Source organism: Rhyacophila brunnea, unplaced genomic scaffold (genome assembly GCF_057557595.1).
Source record: "Rhyacophila brunnea isolate RB1 unplaced genomic scaffold, BYU_Rbru_1.0 scaffold_3, whole genome shotgun sequence".
Classification (NCBI taxonomy): Eukaryota; Metazoa; Arthropoda; class Insecta; order Trichoptera; family Rhyacophilidae; genus Rhyacophila; species Rhyacophila brunnea.
Genome location: NW_028232965.1, coordinates 22,878,016 through 22,896,334, shown reverse-complemented (window position 1 = coordinate 22,896,334; position 18,319 = coordinate 22,878,016). Strand labels below are relative to the sequence as shown.

The following is an 18,319-nucleotide window of genomic DNA, read 5'->3' as shown; positions in this document are numbered from 1 at the left end:
ATGTACATACCTTTGAGTAATTTTATTGCATATTTTTATGGTTTTCCCATTGAAATTACGTGAATTTGAACAGATTTTGTATTTTCACTAAGTACCCCGTCAAAATATCCCGAAAAAAGCACCCGCCATCCGTACGGAAGGTCCGGTCAAAAGAGTCTCGATAAAAGCCAACGCCGCTGTAATCCTCACTACCTAATGAACAAACGAAACATTTATGCACGCAGAAGATCTAAATATACAATGAAAGCCATCAATTTGTCATATATTTGGCTGTTTTTTGAGACTCTTTTGACCGGACCTTCCATACCAATTCGGTTGCTTTTTTCGGGATATTCTGACGGGGTAAATGCTATGGATGGCAGTGTTGGAGACAAATTGCATCAATGATAATGAAAGGAGTTTTACCTACCATTAAAACTCTTATTATTCTTGTTGACTCTGAAGTCCCTTGAGATGTTGATCGTATTTTTTGACTTGTGTTCTTCTGTGGTGGCCCCTTTTTACCCCCTTTTCTTCTCGATTATTTATCTCTCTGGTTCCTCATCTTGTTTAGCAGGCTGGTAGGACTGACGCTTCTATCGTAGCGTCCTTTGTCTTTGGTTATTCAATTTGATATGTCTCAAGGAAACCAGGTAGGTGTTTTCTGGACTTCAGAGTCAACAAGAATAATAAGAGTTTTAATGGTAGGTAAAACTCCATTCATTATTCGCTATTGACTCTGAAGTCCCTTGAGATATCTGTTTGTTATCACCTGGTAAAGCAAGATAGATCCTGCAAGATAGTGTGGATGAACCTAACATGAGAATTTGGCATAACATCTCCTTGCTTTTAGGCTCAGTGCACCGGGCTGAACAGAGAGGTCAACATATTTTGTTCCCCCGCTGTAGAAGTCTGTGTGTCTATCGGTTTCTCGTAAAATATTTTAAAAGTAGCTTCTTGGCGCCAATTACCTCTCTGCAGGATCTCATCTATGGGGTAATTCTCTAACCAATTTAGAGAGGCGACTGCTGATCGAGTACTGCCTGGAGATTCTTGTACCCCTGCATCAGCGAGTACTGACTTCACCCAATTTCCGATGACTGCTCGAGTCGCAGGTTTTGGGGGGCCTCTTGACGAGATAAATAATGCCAGAATATTACTACCCTCTTCTCTTTTCTCATTGGAAATGCAGATAAGTTTTCGTAGCCAAAATACTGGATCAATGTTTTGGCAACTGGAAGCGCTTAATTTCCATCCAGATTGGCGGTGCCTTGATGTGTCTGTCTTGGAACCAAACACTGGCCATAGAATTATATGGTCGCCATTATCGACTAGGCCATTAGCCACTACACTGAGTAGGGCAAGGTCATGAACCCGTCGTCCCGATGCGAGTAATAATAATATAGCTGTTCTGCGTGAAACTTCATATAGGTTGTATACTAATGGTGTTGTTTTCTTGAGGTAGTCCACGATTATTCTTGGATCCCAAATCGGTGGTTTTGTAGGTCTAGTCTTGCGGGTGGATATGGCTTTTAACATATGATGCACTACTATGTTACTGCTGATGTCTTTACTGATCATAGGCTTGCAAAAGGTAGCTATGACCGACTTATGTACAAGAATAGTGTCATATGAAAGACCTTCCTTATTGTATAAGTGACCCAGGCATCTAGCCACTTCAATCGGCTCGGGGGCTTATAGCTTATCGTGTTGGCCATGCACCATGTCTTCCATTTGTCCCATGCAGGTCTATAAGTCTTCAAAGTGGATGGTCGCCAGCCGGAAGTGAGAAGTGATCTGTCCTCTACCAACCAGCTAGAAACTAGCTTTGCCCACCCAAAATTATCCATAACTGGAGTGATAGGTCCTGGACTTGTGGAGGTGGATGGTTTGTCACCGTATCCACTAGAAATGACTCCAAGTGCGGGATCGGGTAGGGGGGTTCCAGTGATCTCTGCTGTAGGTCTGCGCTCCAAAAACACTTATTCCACCATGGGGCCACAAGTAAATATTTTCCCATTGCCATGTTCAGGTGTGCCAATACTTGTGGAATTAGATTCGGTGGCGGCAATATCCAGGCTAGTTTAAAGTCCCACTGTCGGCCGAAGGCATCATGGAACAGTGCAAGGGCATCGTTCGGATTTCGTGAGACATACGTTGCGATAACATGGGCTGTATTGGACGCGAACAGGTCTACGTCTGGGAGTCCCCATCTTTGAAATAGGGGAGCTGTAGCCGCCATAACTAGGTGCCATTCTGGGATAATTTTGCTGAGTGAGAGATGGTCTGCCACGCAGTTGTATTTTCCTGGAAGATATTGTGCAGTCAATGATATACTGGCCTGGTTGGCGATTTCCAGGATCTGTCGGCAAAGACTTAGTAGGGTTGCAGACTTTGTGCCCCCTTCGTTGTTGATGTAGGCCACCACTGTTTTGTTGTCGGTTTGTAGGAGTAATTCTGATCCCCTGAGCGTTTGCTCCCGGAGTTGTATGGCTGAGAGTACTGCATACAGCTCTTTTCGGTTGGAGTGCCACGTGGATTGGCGTTTTTTCCATGTACCTGATAGGTGGTACTCGTCTAACTGCGCTCCCCAGCCTGAATCGGCTGCGTTTGTGGCGAGGAAGTGATTGTAGGTTGCCCTGTGAATCTTTCCTGAGGAGCCCACCGCTCGAATCCACCACATGATGTCCTCTCGAGCTTGTGCTGGAATCGATGTTGTTTTGTGAGGGTGGCTCCTTGATAATTGAGCGCTCGTACGTTGTAGACGTCGGCAATGCAACCTCCCCTGTGGAGTGACGAAGGTTGCAAAGTTGAGTCGCCCGACTTTTCCTTTTTGGATCTGCAATTGCAGGTGGTGACGAAGTGATGTGCACTTCTCCGTTGATAGATATTTCCGATTATTGTGAGTATCCCACGTGATACCCAAGAACTCCCACTGTTGGCTTGGAATCAGACAAGATTTTTTCTTGTTGATTATCCAGCCTAGTGCCTGCATGAAATCTATCATATAAGTCATTTGCGACAGAAGAATCTCTCTGGACTGATTTGCCATCAGAAAGTCGTTTAAGTAAGTGACGATTCTCATACCTTTTCCCCGGAGGTGTTCGGCCACCCAGTTTGTTAATGAGGCAAACAGTCTTTGTGCTGCCGACAGCCCGAACGGAAGGCACGTGAATTGAAGGAGTTCTCCTTGGTAAACTAGCCGAAGAAATTGGCGATGTTGTATAGCTATAGGTACATGTAGGTACGCTTGGCTTAGGTCTATTTTTACTAACCAGTCTTCCCTTTGCAGGAATGTTGGGACCTTGAAATGGTGGAACAGTTTGAACGGCTTTGGTTGTAGGAAACCGTTTAGGCGTTTTAGGTTGAAGACGGGTCGTTGACTGCCGTCATGCTTCCTTACTAGGAACAGGGTTGAGAGGAAGCTCGGAGATGGTTCTGCCGATTCCAATACTCCCGATTTCTTCAGTTTCGCGACTTGTGAAGTGATTTCCGGCGATTGTCCCGTTTGGAAATCCTTCTGGAATTGTACAGAAGGCATTATTAGAGGGGGTTTCTTTATAAACGGAATACGGGTTCCCGTTATTTTTTTTAATAATGGTGGTTACACCCCTTGGCCTGCCAGATTTCCTGGAAATGCTGGAGGCGTCCCCCTTTGAACGTGGTGAGGGAAACCCGGTCACCTGCGTCTAGGGTAAGTTCCCCTCGCACCACCTCGGTTATCTCTGGGAAAACCTCGGTTGGATGGGCGTGGGCCTCTCGGAAAGCCACCCCTAACCTGGTCTGGTGTCCTCCTCGTGTATCCCTGCCTCCGAAAGGTGTCCTTGTGTCCACCTGACGAAGTGCTAGGTTGACTCTCCCTGCCCTGGTCAACCACTTTGGTGGTCTCAAAGACCTTCTCACGACCCCCACTACTTTCTAGGAACACCGCCAGTTTATCTTTATTGAAGATATGTTCGGCGCTAGGTGGGATCTTGTTAAGAGCCACTCGGGTGAAGGTGTCTTTTATACCGGAGAGGATTTTCTTCTGCCTCGTCTGAACCAACTCTGCCCGTTTTCCACAAAGGATTCGGGTGACGTCCTCAGACACTTTGTTAAGTGCTGAAGAGGACCCGAACTCCTTTGCGACCGTCTCAAAAAGAGCTGTACCGATGGTGTGGTCGCTGACAGAGTCGACCACTCGCTGTAACGCGTCTCGAATACACTCCTTTTGAACGAGCATCGCATTTTGGAGGCCGGTGATCGTACGCTCCATTAGATGTATCGTTTGCGATGAACGATCGTAGGGGCGTAACTCATCGTTGAGTCCCAACTCAACGAAAGACGGGGCCGCCAAATATTGTTTTTGTGTTTCAGCGTAGCGAACCTCCGCCCAATTATCTGTGTCGAAAAGTTGGAGTCTGGTAAGTTCCGCTACCCGAGCTTTGTTTGGCGTCGGAAAAGCAGGCTCCTGTACCACGACACTAAATACAGGCAACGGAATCCTGTTGGGGTTTTCCGCTGTTTCAGGCCTTGCGGGCGGCCGTAAAAAACTTACCGGAGAGTCGATGTTTACCGTCGGCCACTGCGGAGTAGGCACCACTGCAGGCAGACCATGTTGGGTCAAGATTGAAAAAATCTGAGATACCTTATTATCCAGTGACATTACTGATGCCCTCAGTTCACCTACTGGATCGTCCAACCGTAATTCCAACTCATTCGAGTCGGTCTCCATTGCTAGTCCCTCCGCGATGTTGCTGGCTTCATTACGCTCCATGTTAATGCACAAATTTCACAATGTAACTGAACTTTCGTTTGACAAATTTTTTTCGCTTCTGACAAAGGAAAAAAATAATCAACTATTGAATAATCAAAGACAAAGGACGCTACGATAGAAGCGTCAGTCCTGCCAGCCTGCTAAACAAGATGAGCAACCAGAGAGATAAATAATCGAGAAGAAAAGGGGGTAAAAAGGGGCCAGCACAGAAGAACACAAGGCAAAAAATACGATCAACATCTCAAGGGACTTCAGAGTCAATAGCGAATAATTTAAAATTATTGATATATTTGGATGCTCGATACCGAAACGTCAAACAATCGCAGCGCTCCATATTGAACTTTGTAAGATAATAACTTAATTCCCTTCCGAAAACTGTGCGTCGCGAATAATTCGCTGTCGACAGCGTTCCCGAAAATCGCAGTGATTATTCGCTACAAATTCGCACTCAAGACGCAAGGCGGTCGCGCAAGCGTGCTCTTCCCGTAAGCCAATACGAGCTTGGTTGGCGAATATTCGCTTTGGTGTTTGACCGCATTTAATAACTTTCTGTTTTAGTAATTTTAGTTTTAAAGAGGTATAAATAATTATTTTGATCAATGTATTATTTTGAAGGTTGGTAACTTTGTGCATTACCAAGCAAAAGCAATACCACCAATATTACCAAAATTGAAAATAAAATACAATACCAATCCGTTGCTGTCAGTACTCGTTTATCGCATTTCTTACTTTATTTTAAAACTCTACATGTTGAATTGTACTGCTTATATTTTTAGATACTGAACTAAACTTATTAAGTATTTAGATAATTTCAACCATGCCGATGTCACTTGCGAACGTTCGGCAGAGTCTCAATGAGCTCGGTACATCATGCAGTTCCCATAAAGATCAGGCAGAAAAGTTAGTGTGCCTTTTTTCACTTATTTGTATTATCATACGCGTTTATATTCATCTTTAATGCTCCTTATTTCATATTATATCTTTGAGTTTTCTCAAAATCACCAACAGCTACGTGCTAAGAATGTAATGACATATCTTGCTTTGTTGACATAATCTCAAATCAATCTCCGATTTCAATCAGCACCGAACTGCTATCCACTTTATACACAAACTCTGAAATTATAAATAGGCCTAATATTAATATATTGCTGTGAAAATTGATTGTACAATGTTGGTTAAAATTTTCTTATGTTTTAGGTACCGTAACATTTTAATTGATCTGCTGGGCAATCCTCATGACGAATTACCGGAGCCATTAAAAGTTTTCATTGAAGCAAGTGAGTATAGAAAAAATTTATCACTATTTTATACCTCAACGAGAGTATTCTGAAATGTTTTTCATAGAACCAGTATCAATCTGGTAATACCTACCACATTGTCAAGTAAGAGCGAAGCCACACGGTCTCGCGACGCAGCGCCCATGTGGCTTCGCTCTAACTCGTTGACTGTTAGTGGGGAAGACTCCATACTAGGCGATTATATGAAGCTACCTTCTTAAGATTTTTTTTAATTAGGTACATATTGACGTTTTCAAAATTTAATACAGTACACTCTCAGTAATCCGCCGCTCGATTATCCGACAACTACTATAATCTGCCGTTCTATCTATACTATACAAACGATACGAAATCCGAAAAAAAATCTGCAATCGTAACAATCGATTATCATTCGAGTCAACCGGTTATACCCCTTTTACACGTGCATGGATTTACTGTTCACAGTAAGAAAATGTATGGGTAAACATGTATTACCCTGCAGTTGGCAAGATTGCATGCATGAATCAAACAAGTTTGGAAGCTTCTGAATTTCAATGTGTAAGTAATATCTGCGCTTGCGCAGTAGAACGATAACAGCGAATCTGCGGGTTAAAAAAACGAACTACTCAATTTGAGGTTAACCGATTTTCAATACGTCCTGTCAGATAGTAATATAAAATGACAACATCGCTCTCGCCTACTCTTGAAGAATGAGATTGTAGAGTCAGTCAGTACTTTTATGTGTAAACAGTTATTGTCACGATAGTTTAAAATAAGCACTATTGCCGACAGTAAATCCATGCACGTGTACAGGTGCTATTACTCTAGGCAAGTTCCATGGTGATAATAACTTATCATCAGCACGTGAAACTTGTTTTGACATAACAGTTGATCGTCGTGCCTCACAAAGTGTTGGTTTAGTTTCTGAATTAAGTATGGCACGTTTACCCAAAAATGTTTTAAAGTGGCCTGATGAAATTATGTTTATGAATGAACAAATTCACTTGACGCCACCTTGATTATGACTATCAGTCCAACTTAAATCGATATGTGGGAACATTCCTATCAATTTCTTTTTCAATAAATATTCAACATATATTCAACAAGCAACTAAAATCGACATGTGAGTGGGGGGGCATTACAGACCTTTCATAGTTCATAAATCCTACCTCCTTGAGAGACCATGAGATCAAAAGTTTCAATTCAAAATTTAAAGTAGTGCCTATGTCCACGGCCCCCATAAAAGGGGGGCTGACAGGGCTATAGCCTGGAGGCCCGGTGTCGTGGCTCGACAAGTGAAGTGAGATAAATACACGTCACAATTTTTCTCTAATGTTAAAAGAAGGTTTGCTTCAACAATATTAACATATAAAAATATGTGGTTGTGTGATGCAGTTGAAGACAATCTTATGATGATTGATATATAAATACTTTTTTTTCATACCATGTCTGATCCTAATAAGATCATAATATGGGCCTCCACATGGTGGTGGTTTATATTGACAGATTTTTTATTTTTTTTTACTTTAAATAAATACAAAATGATAATTCGCATGTTGATAGTTTTAATAATTATTTTTAGTGTACCAGTGTATCCAATACGGCAAGGGGTATTGATACTTGGCTACCATAAAAGGAGTGTCGTCAACTCAATAATTCAAATGAATTTATTTATAAAAACAAAAAAACACTAAAATCATGGAATATCCTTAATTTAACCCTTAATGAGTTTCGAAGAATACCATTTGGGAAATGCTGTTGTAGAGCATCACACTGCACTTAACCATAGCGATAGGTAGGGGGGCCCGCTTCAGGATTTGGGGGCCATGCCTATTTCTATAATACAATGATGAATTTTCAAGCTCAATTATTGTTAATAACAATCTTCATGTATATGCTCCTTTCATATTATACGTTTTTGACCGTACGGCAAAAAATCGAATGGCGACATTCTTTTAGTGGCGTGAAGAAGAGCATGACCATTTTCACATTACACCGCGACGGTTAAAAACCGAAACGGCGCCGTATAACAGCTATCCATTGCCACTGTATTCACGCCGCCTGGATGGCCTCTGATGACTCAGTCGTGTACGTGATTTAATGCACGCTTTCAAATTAGACAGTTTTAAATCAACAACACTCAACCACAAACTGAGCCTGTGACAGAAAAAAACCGTGTATCTGATCTGTATGGTATATTTCTGCTTAGTACACAGCAAACTGGTGTTATATTTCAAAACAAATCATTGGTTCATTTTTATCATGTATATTTTTATTTTTCAGTTGTGAATGAAAATGTTAGTCTTGTTATATCCAGACAATTACTCACAGATGTAAGTACACATCTTACATTGCTGCCCGACAATGTATCAAAAGAAGTGTCTCATTACACGCTAGATAGGGTTCAGCCCCGAGTGATCTCGTTTGAGGAACAAGTTGCCAGCATTCGACAGCATTTGGCTGATATTTATGAGAAAGATCACAACTGGAAAGATGCCGCTAATGTCTTAGTCGGTATACCGTTAGAGACAGGGCAAAAGTAAGTTATATTAAATATAAGTGTGCTGAAATATTTTACTTCAATTTGACAATTTTACTGCGATTATCATCGATAATGACTGATCATTGTGTATATTGGTCACTTTCAGGAATATTACAATTCCCCTTTATCTGCCCCTGGATTTCTCCATTGTCGTAGTGACATGGATGTAATGTCTCTTACATAGTCCCGACCACTTTGACTTAAGTTTCTTTTTCCTCCTTTTTCCTTCCGCCCTATACAAGAGAAAGGAACCTTCATAAAACAAAGCCAACTACCATATTATGAAGGATAGTTTTATAAGTACCTATACCTCAATTTCGTGTTTACGTATTACTGAATCAAACGGTATCTTTGTATATACTAAATTATATATCTTTTTCTCTTTTATTTTATTAATATTTAGTTTGGTAAGTGTTTTATTTTTTGTAATTATATTACAGGCAATACTCGGTGAATTACAAGTTGGAGACTTATCTTAAAATTGCTCGTTTATATCTTGAAGATGATGATCCTGTACAGGCTGAGTCATTTGTCAACAGAGCGTCCTTACTTCAGGCAGAAACTACCAATGAACAATTACAAATATATTACAAAGTCTGCTATGCTCGTGTCTTGGATTATAGAAGGTATGCCGTGAATATTAAATACATTCTTGCAGACAATTAAATACTTATATGTAGCAATCATACCACTCAACATTAAATTAGTGACACACTTTAATATGTAGGTTTTGTTGTTAAAACAAAACAGAACAATAATAATTGTAAGCGTTTCCTCAATCATAACTAGATCAGTAGTGTCTGTTTTGATTGGTAATTATGACAATATCTATTGTAATATATGTACTGCTTTTAGTATAAATAAGAAGGACAATCTATGAATCCTCACTCAACTCATCAAGTCAATCACGAAACATGCTGCTATTGTCACGAGTTCTTCACTCGACATAGTACATCCTTTATTCTACTCGAATCAAGTCTCTCAGTGCATTCTTATAATCAATCTCTTGATCATATCGATCTCACCAGTACATCATTACCTCACGATTATAATCTCACGTCATCATCCTTATTATTGTATTCAGTGTATTCTTGTATCAACCAATAAACTCTCATCTCAACAAGCAAGCAACAGCGACTCTTCATCTAGCACCACCTCATCCTATTGCCAAACTTAAAGCAATATCACTAATTAGATCTGTTTTTTTAATGATTATGTATAGTGAGTTTTGTATTAATATAGCTAAATTTATTCTGGTGTTATAATTTTATTAGTCCAATGAGGTGGTAATAATGTTTTTATTATGTTTTTGCAGAAAGTTTATAGAAGCTGCTCAGCGATACAATGAGCTCTCTTACCGCACAATAATACATGAAGATGAACGTATAACTTGTCTCCGCAATGCTCTCATTTGTACAGTACTCGCTTCAGCAGGTTAGTTCATCCATTTTTGTTCATTACCAATAATTGGAACGGATTATTCTTTAACCCGACTGCCGTGACCGTATTCCAGTAGGAAACAGCTAGTACGTAACAAATGGGCGACCGTAGAGCGGTCAGATACGCAAATCTTGACCTGTCGATAAGGCAAGAAATATTTTTCATACGGCACTGAGAAGAAGTGTTGATTCCATAATTATTTAAGAAACAACAAATCTTTATAACCAATTACCCCTTGAAGAAATGCTTTTTTATCTACAGATGCGTAATGCAGACAGACCTGTATAGAGACGATTGCCAGAAGACAAGACCAGCGTTGTCAACTTGGTGTTTTCCTTGACAGATCTAGCATTTTTTAATATACATCTAGCTTGCAAAATACGCATCTGGTTGATAGGCGTAGCGTTAAAAAGGGTAGAAATGTTACACCAATTTACTTGTAAATCACCATGCTGGCCTCTTGTACCTTATAATATATACATATATATTTTTAAAATAATTATTAATAACCGTGTCCTTGCTTTTCCGTACAAGGTGGTTGTTGGTAATTTTGAATAATCACAAACACTCAGGCTTTGAGATAATCACATAAATATATTGTGTTCTCACTGGGAATCAAACCCAGAGCTCCCGGATGCTAGGCCAGCACTTTATGCACCGCACCACGAGAGCCGCCTACCTTATAACATATTAGCAATAAATTAATAAATTGTAACATACAATCTTTAAGTAATAACTGAATTTTGGACCTAATTATTTTTTGGTTGTAAGATTTAAATATTTATTAGTTGCAAAACAATTCTTCATTATTTTTTGTTATCATTTATTTCTTTTTGAAGTGCTAGTTTCTGTACATTTTATTATAAGAAAATGTAGCGTTTTTTATGCTGGCATATTCTTGTTTAGCAACACCTGCCAAGATCCACATTGGTTTGTAATGCCCAAAAGAATATGTTTTGAAACTCCAATAGAATAATATCCGACCTTTATAAATCATACATAATTATTATCATTATGTATTATTTTTCAATAAATAATAAATCTCATGTAATTTTCAATTGTACAGGTCAACAGAGATCTCGTATGCTTGCAACATTATTCAAGGATGAAAGATGTCAGCTATTGCCGGCATATTCTATACTCGAAAAAATGTATTTGGATAGAATAATAAGAAGATCTGAATTACAAGAATTTGAAGCTCTTATGCAACCACATCAGAAGGTATTTGCAATAATATACTCAATATAATTATGTGTAGTTATATTTACTTCCAAGCTTAGAATATTTATATGTACATGGAGATTGTTCTATAATGTATAACTATGTCCACACTTGTGCGATAGGCGAATACGTTGCAATGCATGCAAACGTCCTTCCACTACCAATGGATCTTCCCCAACATAAGCCCCTTTTGTAGGTATTCCGAGCTGCTAATTAAAAATTACCCTATCAGTTGCAGATAAGGGATCATTGGTGTCCATGAAATATTATTTTTACACCCACAGTGGCCACGCGGCTTGAGCGTTGGACTATAATGCTGTGGGTCCCAGGTTCGAATCCTGGGTCTGACAAGTACACATATTGTTTTTCAATTTGTGTATGAGTCAGAGTATGGACCTAATAGGTTGAGCAAGTGGCTGGCATCCATTTCTCGTAAAAAAACAAAAATCTGTTGTACACATATTGTTTGTCAATTTGTGTATGAGTCAGAGTATGGACCTAATAGGTTGAGCAAGTGGCTGGCATCCATTTCTTGTAAAAAAACAAAAATCTGTTAATACAAACCTCTACTCTGTGGAAGCCCATATGATCGGACATGGTCGAATAATATAATAAATAATAATACATACACTGCTGCTGCTGTATGTAGCTGGCGGATCAAAATATTACTTAGTGCGATTATACTCCGATACGTCTCAACTGCTGTGTAGCATATTTGCCACCAAGCCCTCACTTTGCCTCTGTCTGTGTCATCGCAAAATAGTTAGTAAATAGTAATATTTGTGTGGTAAAAAGTACATCTTTAAATTTTTGTAAGTTACTAGGTTAGATTTGTAATCAATTCATTTTCAGGCTAGTACTGTTGATGGATCATCAATTTTGGATCGTGCTGTGTTTGAGCATAATTTACTATCTGCCAGTAAACTGTACAATAATATAAAATTCGAAGAACTGGGTGCGCTTTTGGAAATACCGCCAGCAAAGGCCGAACGGATTGCCAGCCAAATGATAACTGAAGGGCGGATGAACGGATACATTGACCAGATCGACTCATTTGTTCATTTTGAAAGTAATGATTTTTTTAAATTCTTCATTAAATTATCCATAGGTATATTTTTGTGTATGACATGAATATATTGATAAGTCTAAAAACATCAATTTCAGGGCAGCTATTTGTAAGGTTGGTTTTCTGTGATGGAATGTTTTTAAATTTTAGTTTGAAAATTTACAAACATATTAACTGATTTACCACAGAAAGCCAAACATACAAATAGTTACCCTGAGAATTGTTATTATTAGATTTATTAACATATTCACGCCATACTCAGATTTAACTGTACCAATAAATCTCAATGCATTTTCAATACCAGTGGGTATACACAAGGCGGCTATCAATGGTAGTTAATCATCTGTATGCATTGAGTATTATAATTGTTACAATAAGTTGGGCGTCTAAACTGTATCTCGTTCTAAAAGTTAACCGGATGGCTGCCAATGACGTCTTAAAACGCAAACTTTTCCGTGAACGGAACGCCGCTCATACAAAAATGACGTATTTGGACGTCACACTTTAAACGGGGGTTAAATCAATTATTTTAAACATATAAATATGTTGAACACACGACATATATTGGGAATGTCGTCACATACTCAAAATTGAAACAGAATTCGTTTTTACCACTTGAAATGTAAATTGATTTTATTTTTGCAATAAAATTCGCAATGTGCAAGGTACCGCCATACATACACCTACCGGCAGTAAAAACGTAGTACTTTTTGACAGTTGACTTATTGTAACAATTAACGGTCTCAATACATAAATATGATAAACTACTGTCGATAGCTGACTTGTATATAGAATAGACCTACAATAGTTCTCTTATTGAGATGTTCAATACCTCCATTTATGCACTCGAGCACTGCAGTAAATGAACCTTTTCATTATGCACCTACTTATCTCGTCTTTCATAATTTTTTATGTTCGTTTTATTGCACTTAAATGATAACTCGCATTTCATTTATACAGTCAAACTTGGTTATTACGAGGAAGATGGGACTGACTAAATTTGCTTGTTATAAGCGTTTATTACTTTTTTTACGTTACTTACATTACACAAAGTCGAAAATAAAAAATCTGAAAACCATTGCAAAAATCCCCGAAACAAGCATGGCATTCATAACTACAAAAGAAGTTGTTTATTGTAATGAACACTGGTAGGTATCTATGAACTTCACAAACCTTGGATTTTTCAACCATATGCGTGGATACTTTTTTATTATTGTTGGCAAAACACCAATTAGGTGGGTACTTAACTAGTGTCATAAATGTAATCCGACCCTGGCGGCATCCTGTCTGATCGGATTATATTGCTTAGGGTCGAAATTTTTTTAAACGATCCACACATTAACAGCATTTTAGCTTGGTATATCCGATAAGTTGCTTGTTATAACAGTGAATAAATGTATGGAGAAAATCATAAACCAAAATGTCAACGAATGTTTCCGCATTACATCCAAGATCGTAATAACTGAGTTCCACTGTATATTTCACCTAATTGTAATATTATTCTGTATTTTTTATGAGTTTTGTCTCTGAAACATTTACTTAAATTGTCTTTCTAAAGTGGACGTGACATCTATAAATATATAGGTAAGATTTCATATATATAATTATCTGTTCCAGCTCGAGAAGTTTTACCACAATGGGATCGTCAAATTCAAAGCTTGTGCTACCAAGTGAATAGTATTATTGATAAGATAACTTCCAAAGAACCCGAATGGATGGCATCTGTTATGGAAGAACAAATGATTCAATAAATTAATTTTGTGTATCAGCGACTGTTTGTTCCAAGTACTGATTTTTACTGATAATAAACACACAAGAACTTCAAGAGAAAAAATTATCATACAGTGAGGGAGTGTCATTTTTATAGGAATATGATGAAGCATTTTATGCATAAACTAATTATGTTTTTTTTATGGTTACCGATTCCTTGACCTGACTTGATTATTTTCCTCTTCGCAAAGCTACTCCCAGATATCTGAATCAATTTGTCATTTAAAAAAATTTAACATTGTCATATAAAATATTATGTAACACAGATGAATAAAAAAATTGCTATATTTATATGAAGTCATATTTTTCTTACATGTGCATATTTTTGTAACATAAAAACGGACAATTTTACTTCACGATCTTACCGTCAATGGTTGCATTAAAGCACACTAGGAAATAATCAATTAATTGATGGTGACATGCATAATTAAAACTCAGTATGTTGAATCAAATTTTTAATAAAATGCAAAACACATGAGAGAAGTGGACTGTATGGCTTAAATCTTGTTGAATGCCGCAATATCAACGGATTGAACAAAATCTTCAAACTCTTGAATGGTTTCCGTTAGCAGGTCGATGGATACTTTGTCATCTTCAACGATGCACATGATTTGCAGTTTGAGGATTCCATAGCCGACTGGGACAAGTTTGGAGGCACCCCATACGAGACCATCCATGGTGATAGATCTAACTTTGGTTTCCATCATTTTCATGTCGGTCTCATCATCCCAGGGCTTCACATCCATGACGATTGAGGATTTTGCGATGAGGACTGGTTTCTTGGATTTCTTTTCAGCATAATCCTTCAAACGCTTTTCACGAATGGCTGCAGCTTCTGCACTCTGATAAAAATAAAACCATCATTAATTACGTGATTGACTATTTGATCTACTTCTGAACAAAAATAATCCTGTGAGGATCCTAGTCTACATTCTTGACAAAGTTAAATTTTGAACAGTTTAACAATGATCGATTAAAATGTTATGAAACATAGGTACTTAGTATCAATCAGTGTTGCCATCTTTCTGTTACCGAATTATAGTACAAGAAATCATAGTATTTTTTGTCTTCGGTTGAAAATATATATAGCTTAATTGTATCTCGTAAAACTATATATAACAGGGAATTTAAGGAACTCTCGGGACTTTTTTCATTTCTCTTTCGGCCAAAAAAAAATTACTGGTCAATTTGAGAAATTACATTTTAAATATAAGTTGAGGACTTCCTCTATGTACCTATTATGAATTAATTGTAGTTAGCACCAAATTACGAAATGGAATCTATAAATTTAATGTGATATTGATATTTTTAGAGCACCGTCCAAAAACATAGGCACAAAGGGCAACACGAAATGAAAGTTTGACAACCAGTGCTTTTGGAATGGTTATGTTGTAGGAAACATGATATAAAACATTGGACGTATGTTAACTGCGGTAAGTACCTCTTCTTCATCTGAGGCGAAGAGATCAACGTCGTCATCATCGTCGGCTTTCGGTGCAGTGGTAGTTTTGGCACCAGCTTTTAGCGGGCATGCCTGTCCACCCCATGCAGACCGCTCTCCAGCATTATACGATGCAATGTGATTATACCATCTCAAAGCATGCTTAAGGGTAGCCGCTGGAGCTTTGCCTAAAGCATCAAACACGGAGAGATCGGCTTTTGATGGTTGGTATCTGTAAGAATAAAGGTAAATAATATAGATCTTTAATCATAATTGCAACTTCTTTGAATGTGTGATTGAAGTGGGTTTTAGAATGTCCACAATATGATCCCAACTGAATTTACTGAGGCAGTTGCCACCTTGGGCACACGAACGTACCCTGTAAATTTGTCCGAATTTTGCTTCCCTTAGTCAACATGTACCAATCTTTGGCGAAGTTTATGATCGAATGAAGTAAACTGTCACTGATTAGGGTAGTAAAAATAAGACAAGATTTCGAAAATAGCTGTAAGTACTTAAGTAGAATATGGCATGAAGCTATCTTCAAGGCTACCCAATAATATGTTCAACATTCTAGACTATAAACACTAGAGGTAAATAGAATATATCTTTCATTATACCATAAAATAGACGGATTTATATATAGACTCAAATCTATGTGAATTTGGTCAGGTACAGGTTAGAATTGAATACTGTCAACTGAGTGATAGTGATATTAAACAGGTAATAATTCATCATTAAATACATTATTAATATAGTTAATGACATCATCCAGAAGTCGTGTAACTCCTCAAATAATTAATTTACTTCATAAATTTGAAGAATCCACTGAAGTTTGTAATTTTGTTAAAACCAAAAAAATAGAGTACACGTTGTGTCACTTACCCAGACACGTAGCTGTTGTTTTCTAAGAAGTCATTCAATTCTTTGACTCCCTGAGGGGTAGTTATATCAGAAAATGCCATTTTATTAGTATATTATTTGAAACTACACTTCACCAGAAAGCCACGAGACACGACGTTTCAACCGGAAAGAAAGGATTTTTTAATTTTTACCTGACACCAGTGTTGCCATATTTTGAAAGTGGAATTATAGTACAGTGCCTTCAAAATTATAGTATTTCGGCAAAAAGTATAGTACGCGTAGAGTGACCGATAATTTTCTGCATTTTCAAAAAATTATACATGAAGGGTAATTAACGTCTTGTTTTTTTAGACAAAATTCAAATGTTAAGTCAGTGGTTTTCAAACTTTATGTTACTACGCCTCCCTTTAAAAAAAATCTAATCTAGGCGCCCCCACCCCTTATTTCATGATATAATACAGACACCTTTTTAAATAGTCAACAATGTACCTACCTACTTACGAATACAAAAATGAAAAAAAAATAAACAAGGTTTTACTACTTACATTACATTAATTTTTGATGAATGTGCTTGTTTATTAGCACAATCAATTTCAATAATTGTCAATTCAAGTTCATCTTCGTTCATTGACAAATGGATTCTATCATGGACCCTACATTCCGTAGCGGACCCCCGGGGCCTAGATTTTTCAGTCATATATTTAAAATATTTAATAGTTCCGAAACAAAGCAGCGCCGCAGACGACTTTTTTTTGCTATTAATAAAATAATGTGAAAAGTGCATTAGCAAACTAACCAAGAACTCTGGTATAGAAATAGTTTAAAAATAATGGAGACATGGCGAACTTTTTTTTGTCATTTTGATTTCCAAAGCTCCATTTTTTTATAAATGCCCTCACTTTGTTGTTTTAAATCAGTGAATGCATTAGTGGTCCTTGGATTGATTTATTCACTTATTTTTTTTTAAATTTCAACCAAATAGACAAGTTTAACAACAAAATAATCGTTCTTAAACAAATTTGCCTCAAATTTCAACATTATGATTAATTTGACCCTTTTATTTCATTTTTTTACGAGATAGCCATTGCGCTTCACAATAGTATAGAAGTGAGGGATTATATAATTAGTATCCATATTTGCAGAAAGATTTGGAAACAACCTTTTATAGAATTGTTTTTTGTGTAGTTTATAACAAGCGGCCGTTAAACTATGCATTTTCAAACTGCAAACTTGTGGCTACATTAATTGTATTAAATTTTTCGCGCCTCCCTTTGCAACATTCCACAGTTTGGAAATCGCTGTGTTAAGTAATTAACGTCACCTTTTTTAGACATGCGGATTATTTTGGCGATGTTTTTCTTCTAATGGCAACTTTTTTCCGATTTCTCAAAATTATAGTATTTTGGGCGTACTATACCTGTTTTATATCGTACATAGTACGCAGACAAAAACTATAGTACAAATACTATAATTATAGTACGGTTAGCAACACTGACTGACACAATAGCCACACTGGCGAATTCATTTTTCCCAAATTTGTATTAATATAAAAAAACATTAAAATTAAACAATGTGTTTTCAATAAAATAACGCAACCTATAATGAAAATTTCAGAATAATAGACAAACCCTAAAAAATAGCTATTTTTCATAATTTAATTTTTACCGACACATTAGATAAATTAGTTATATGGCAATAGAAATTAAATTATATTATTGTCTATGGCCAGAATCATATCATTATTATTATTAGGTTTAATATTGATACCCGCAAGTATCGGTATAAAATTATGCTTGTTTTTTTTCCGCGAAGGATTTATTTATGAAAAAGTCAAAATCAGTATCGCCATCGAAAAAAAATAATACCGGTATACAAAAGTATTGATTGACGGCCCTAGGCACGACGTACAGTAAAAACGAAACAATAATGCGGTCAGTCGATAGATGGTCGATAGTATGCGTGCGTATGGGGAGCCGTGATAAAT

General features: G+C 37.4%; 2 protein-coding genes across 2 annotated transcripts; one reads left to right on the top strand and one right to left on the bottom strand.

Moving 5' to 3' along the window:
• Positions 1 to 5,394: 5,394 nt before the first annotated feature.
• CSN4 (COP9 signalosome subunit 4) lies at positions 5,395 to 14,321 on the top strand. Its single transcript, XM_085953336.1, has 8 exons — positions 5,395 to 5,635; positions 5,933 to 6,012; positions 8,275 to 8,530; positions 8,974 to 9,159; positions 9,849 to 9,967; positions 11,040 to 11,194; positions 12,047 to 12,263; positions 13,878 to 14,321. The coding sequence occupies exons 1-8, from the start codon at positions 5,553 to 5,555 to the stop codon at positions 14,009 to 14,011; spliced, it is 1,230 nt and encodes a 409-aa protein (XP_085809462.1). The 5' UTR covers positions 5,395 to 5,552; the 3' UTR covers positions 14,012 to 14,321.
• Positions 14,322 to 14,472: 151 nt separating this feature from the next.
• eEF1beta (elongation factor 1-beta) lies at positions 14,473 to 16,509 on the bottom strand. The gene is made up of 3 exons (XM_085953341.1): positions 16,357 to 16,509; positions 15,472 to 15,703; positions 14,473 to 14,872 (listed from the first exon to the last, which is right to left on the bottom strand). The coding sequence occupies exons 1-3, from the start codon at positions 16,434 to 16,436 to the stop codon at positions 14,528 to 14,530; spliced, it is 657 nt and encodes a 218-aa protein (XP_085809467.1). The 5' UTR covers positions 16,437 to 16,509; the 3' UTR covers positions 14,473 to 14,527.
• Positions 16,510 to 18,319: the final 1,810 nt, after the last annotated feature.

Excerpts from the sequence above, each read along its gene's own strand:
- CSN4 (XM_085953336.1), top strand. The coding sequence starts at position 5,553 with ATGCCGATGTCACTTGCGAACGTTCGGCAGAGTCTCAATGAGCTCGGT. Across the intron at positions 5,636-5,932 it reads CATAAAGATCAGGCAGAAAA|GTACCGTAACATTTTAATTG; the intron begins GTTAGTGTGCCT and ends CTTATGTTTTAG. Across the intron at positions 9,160-9,848 it reads CGTGTCTTGGATTATAGAAG|AAAGTTTATAGAAGCTGCTC; the intron begins GTATGCCGTGAA and ends ATGTTTTTGCAG.
- eEF1beta (XM_085953341.1), bottom strand. The coding sequence starts at position 16,436 with ATGGCATTTTCTGATATAACTACCCCTCAGGGAGTCAAAGAATTGAAT. Across the intron at positions 15,704-16,356 it reads AACAACAGCTACGTGTCTGG|ATACCAACCATCAAAAGCCG; the intron begins GTAAGTGACACA and ends TTATTCTTACAG. Across the intron at positions 14,873-15,471 it reads TCGCCTCAGATGAAGAAGAG|AGTGCAGAAGCTGCAGCCAT; the intron begins GTACTTACCGCA and ends TATTTTTATCAG.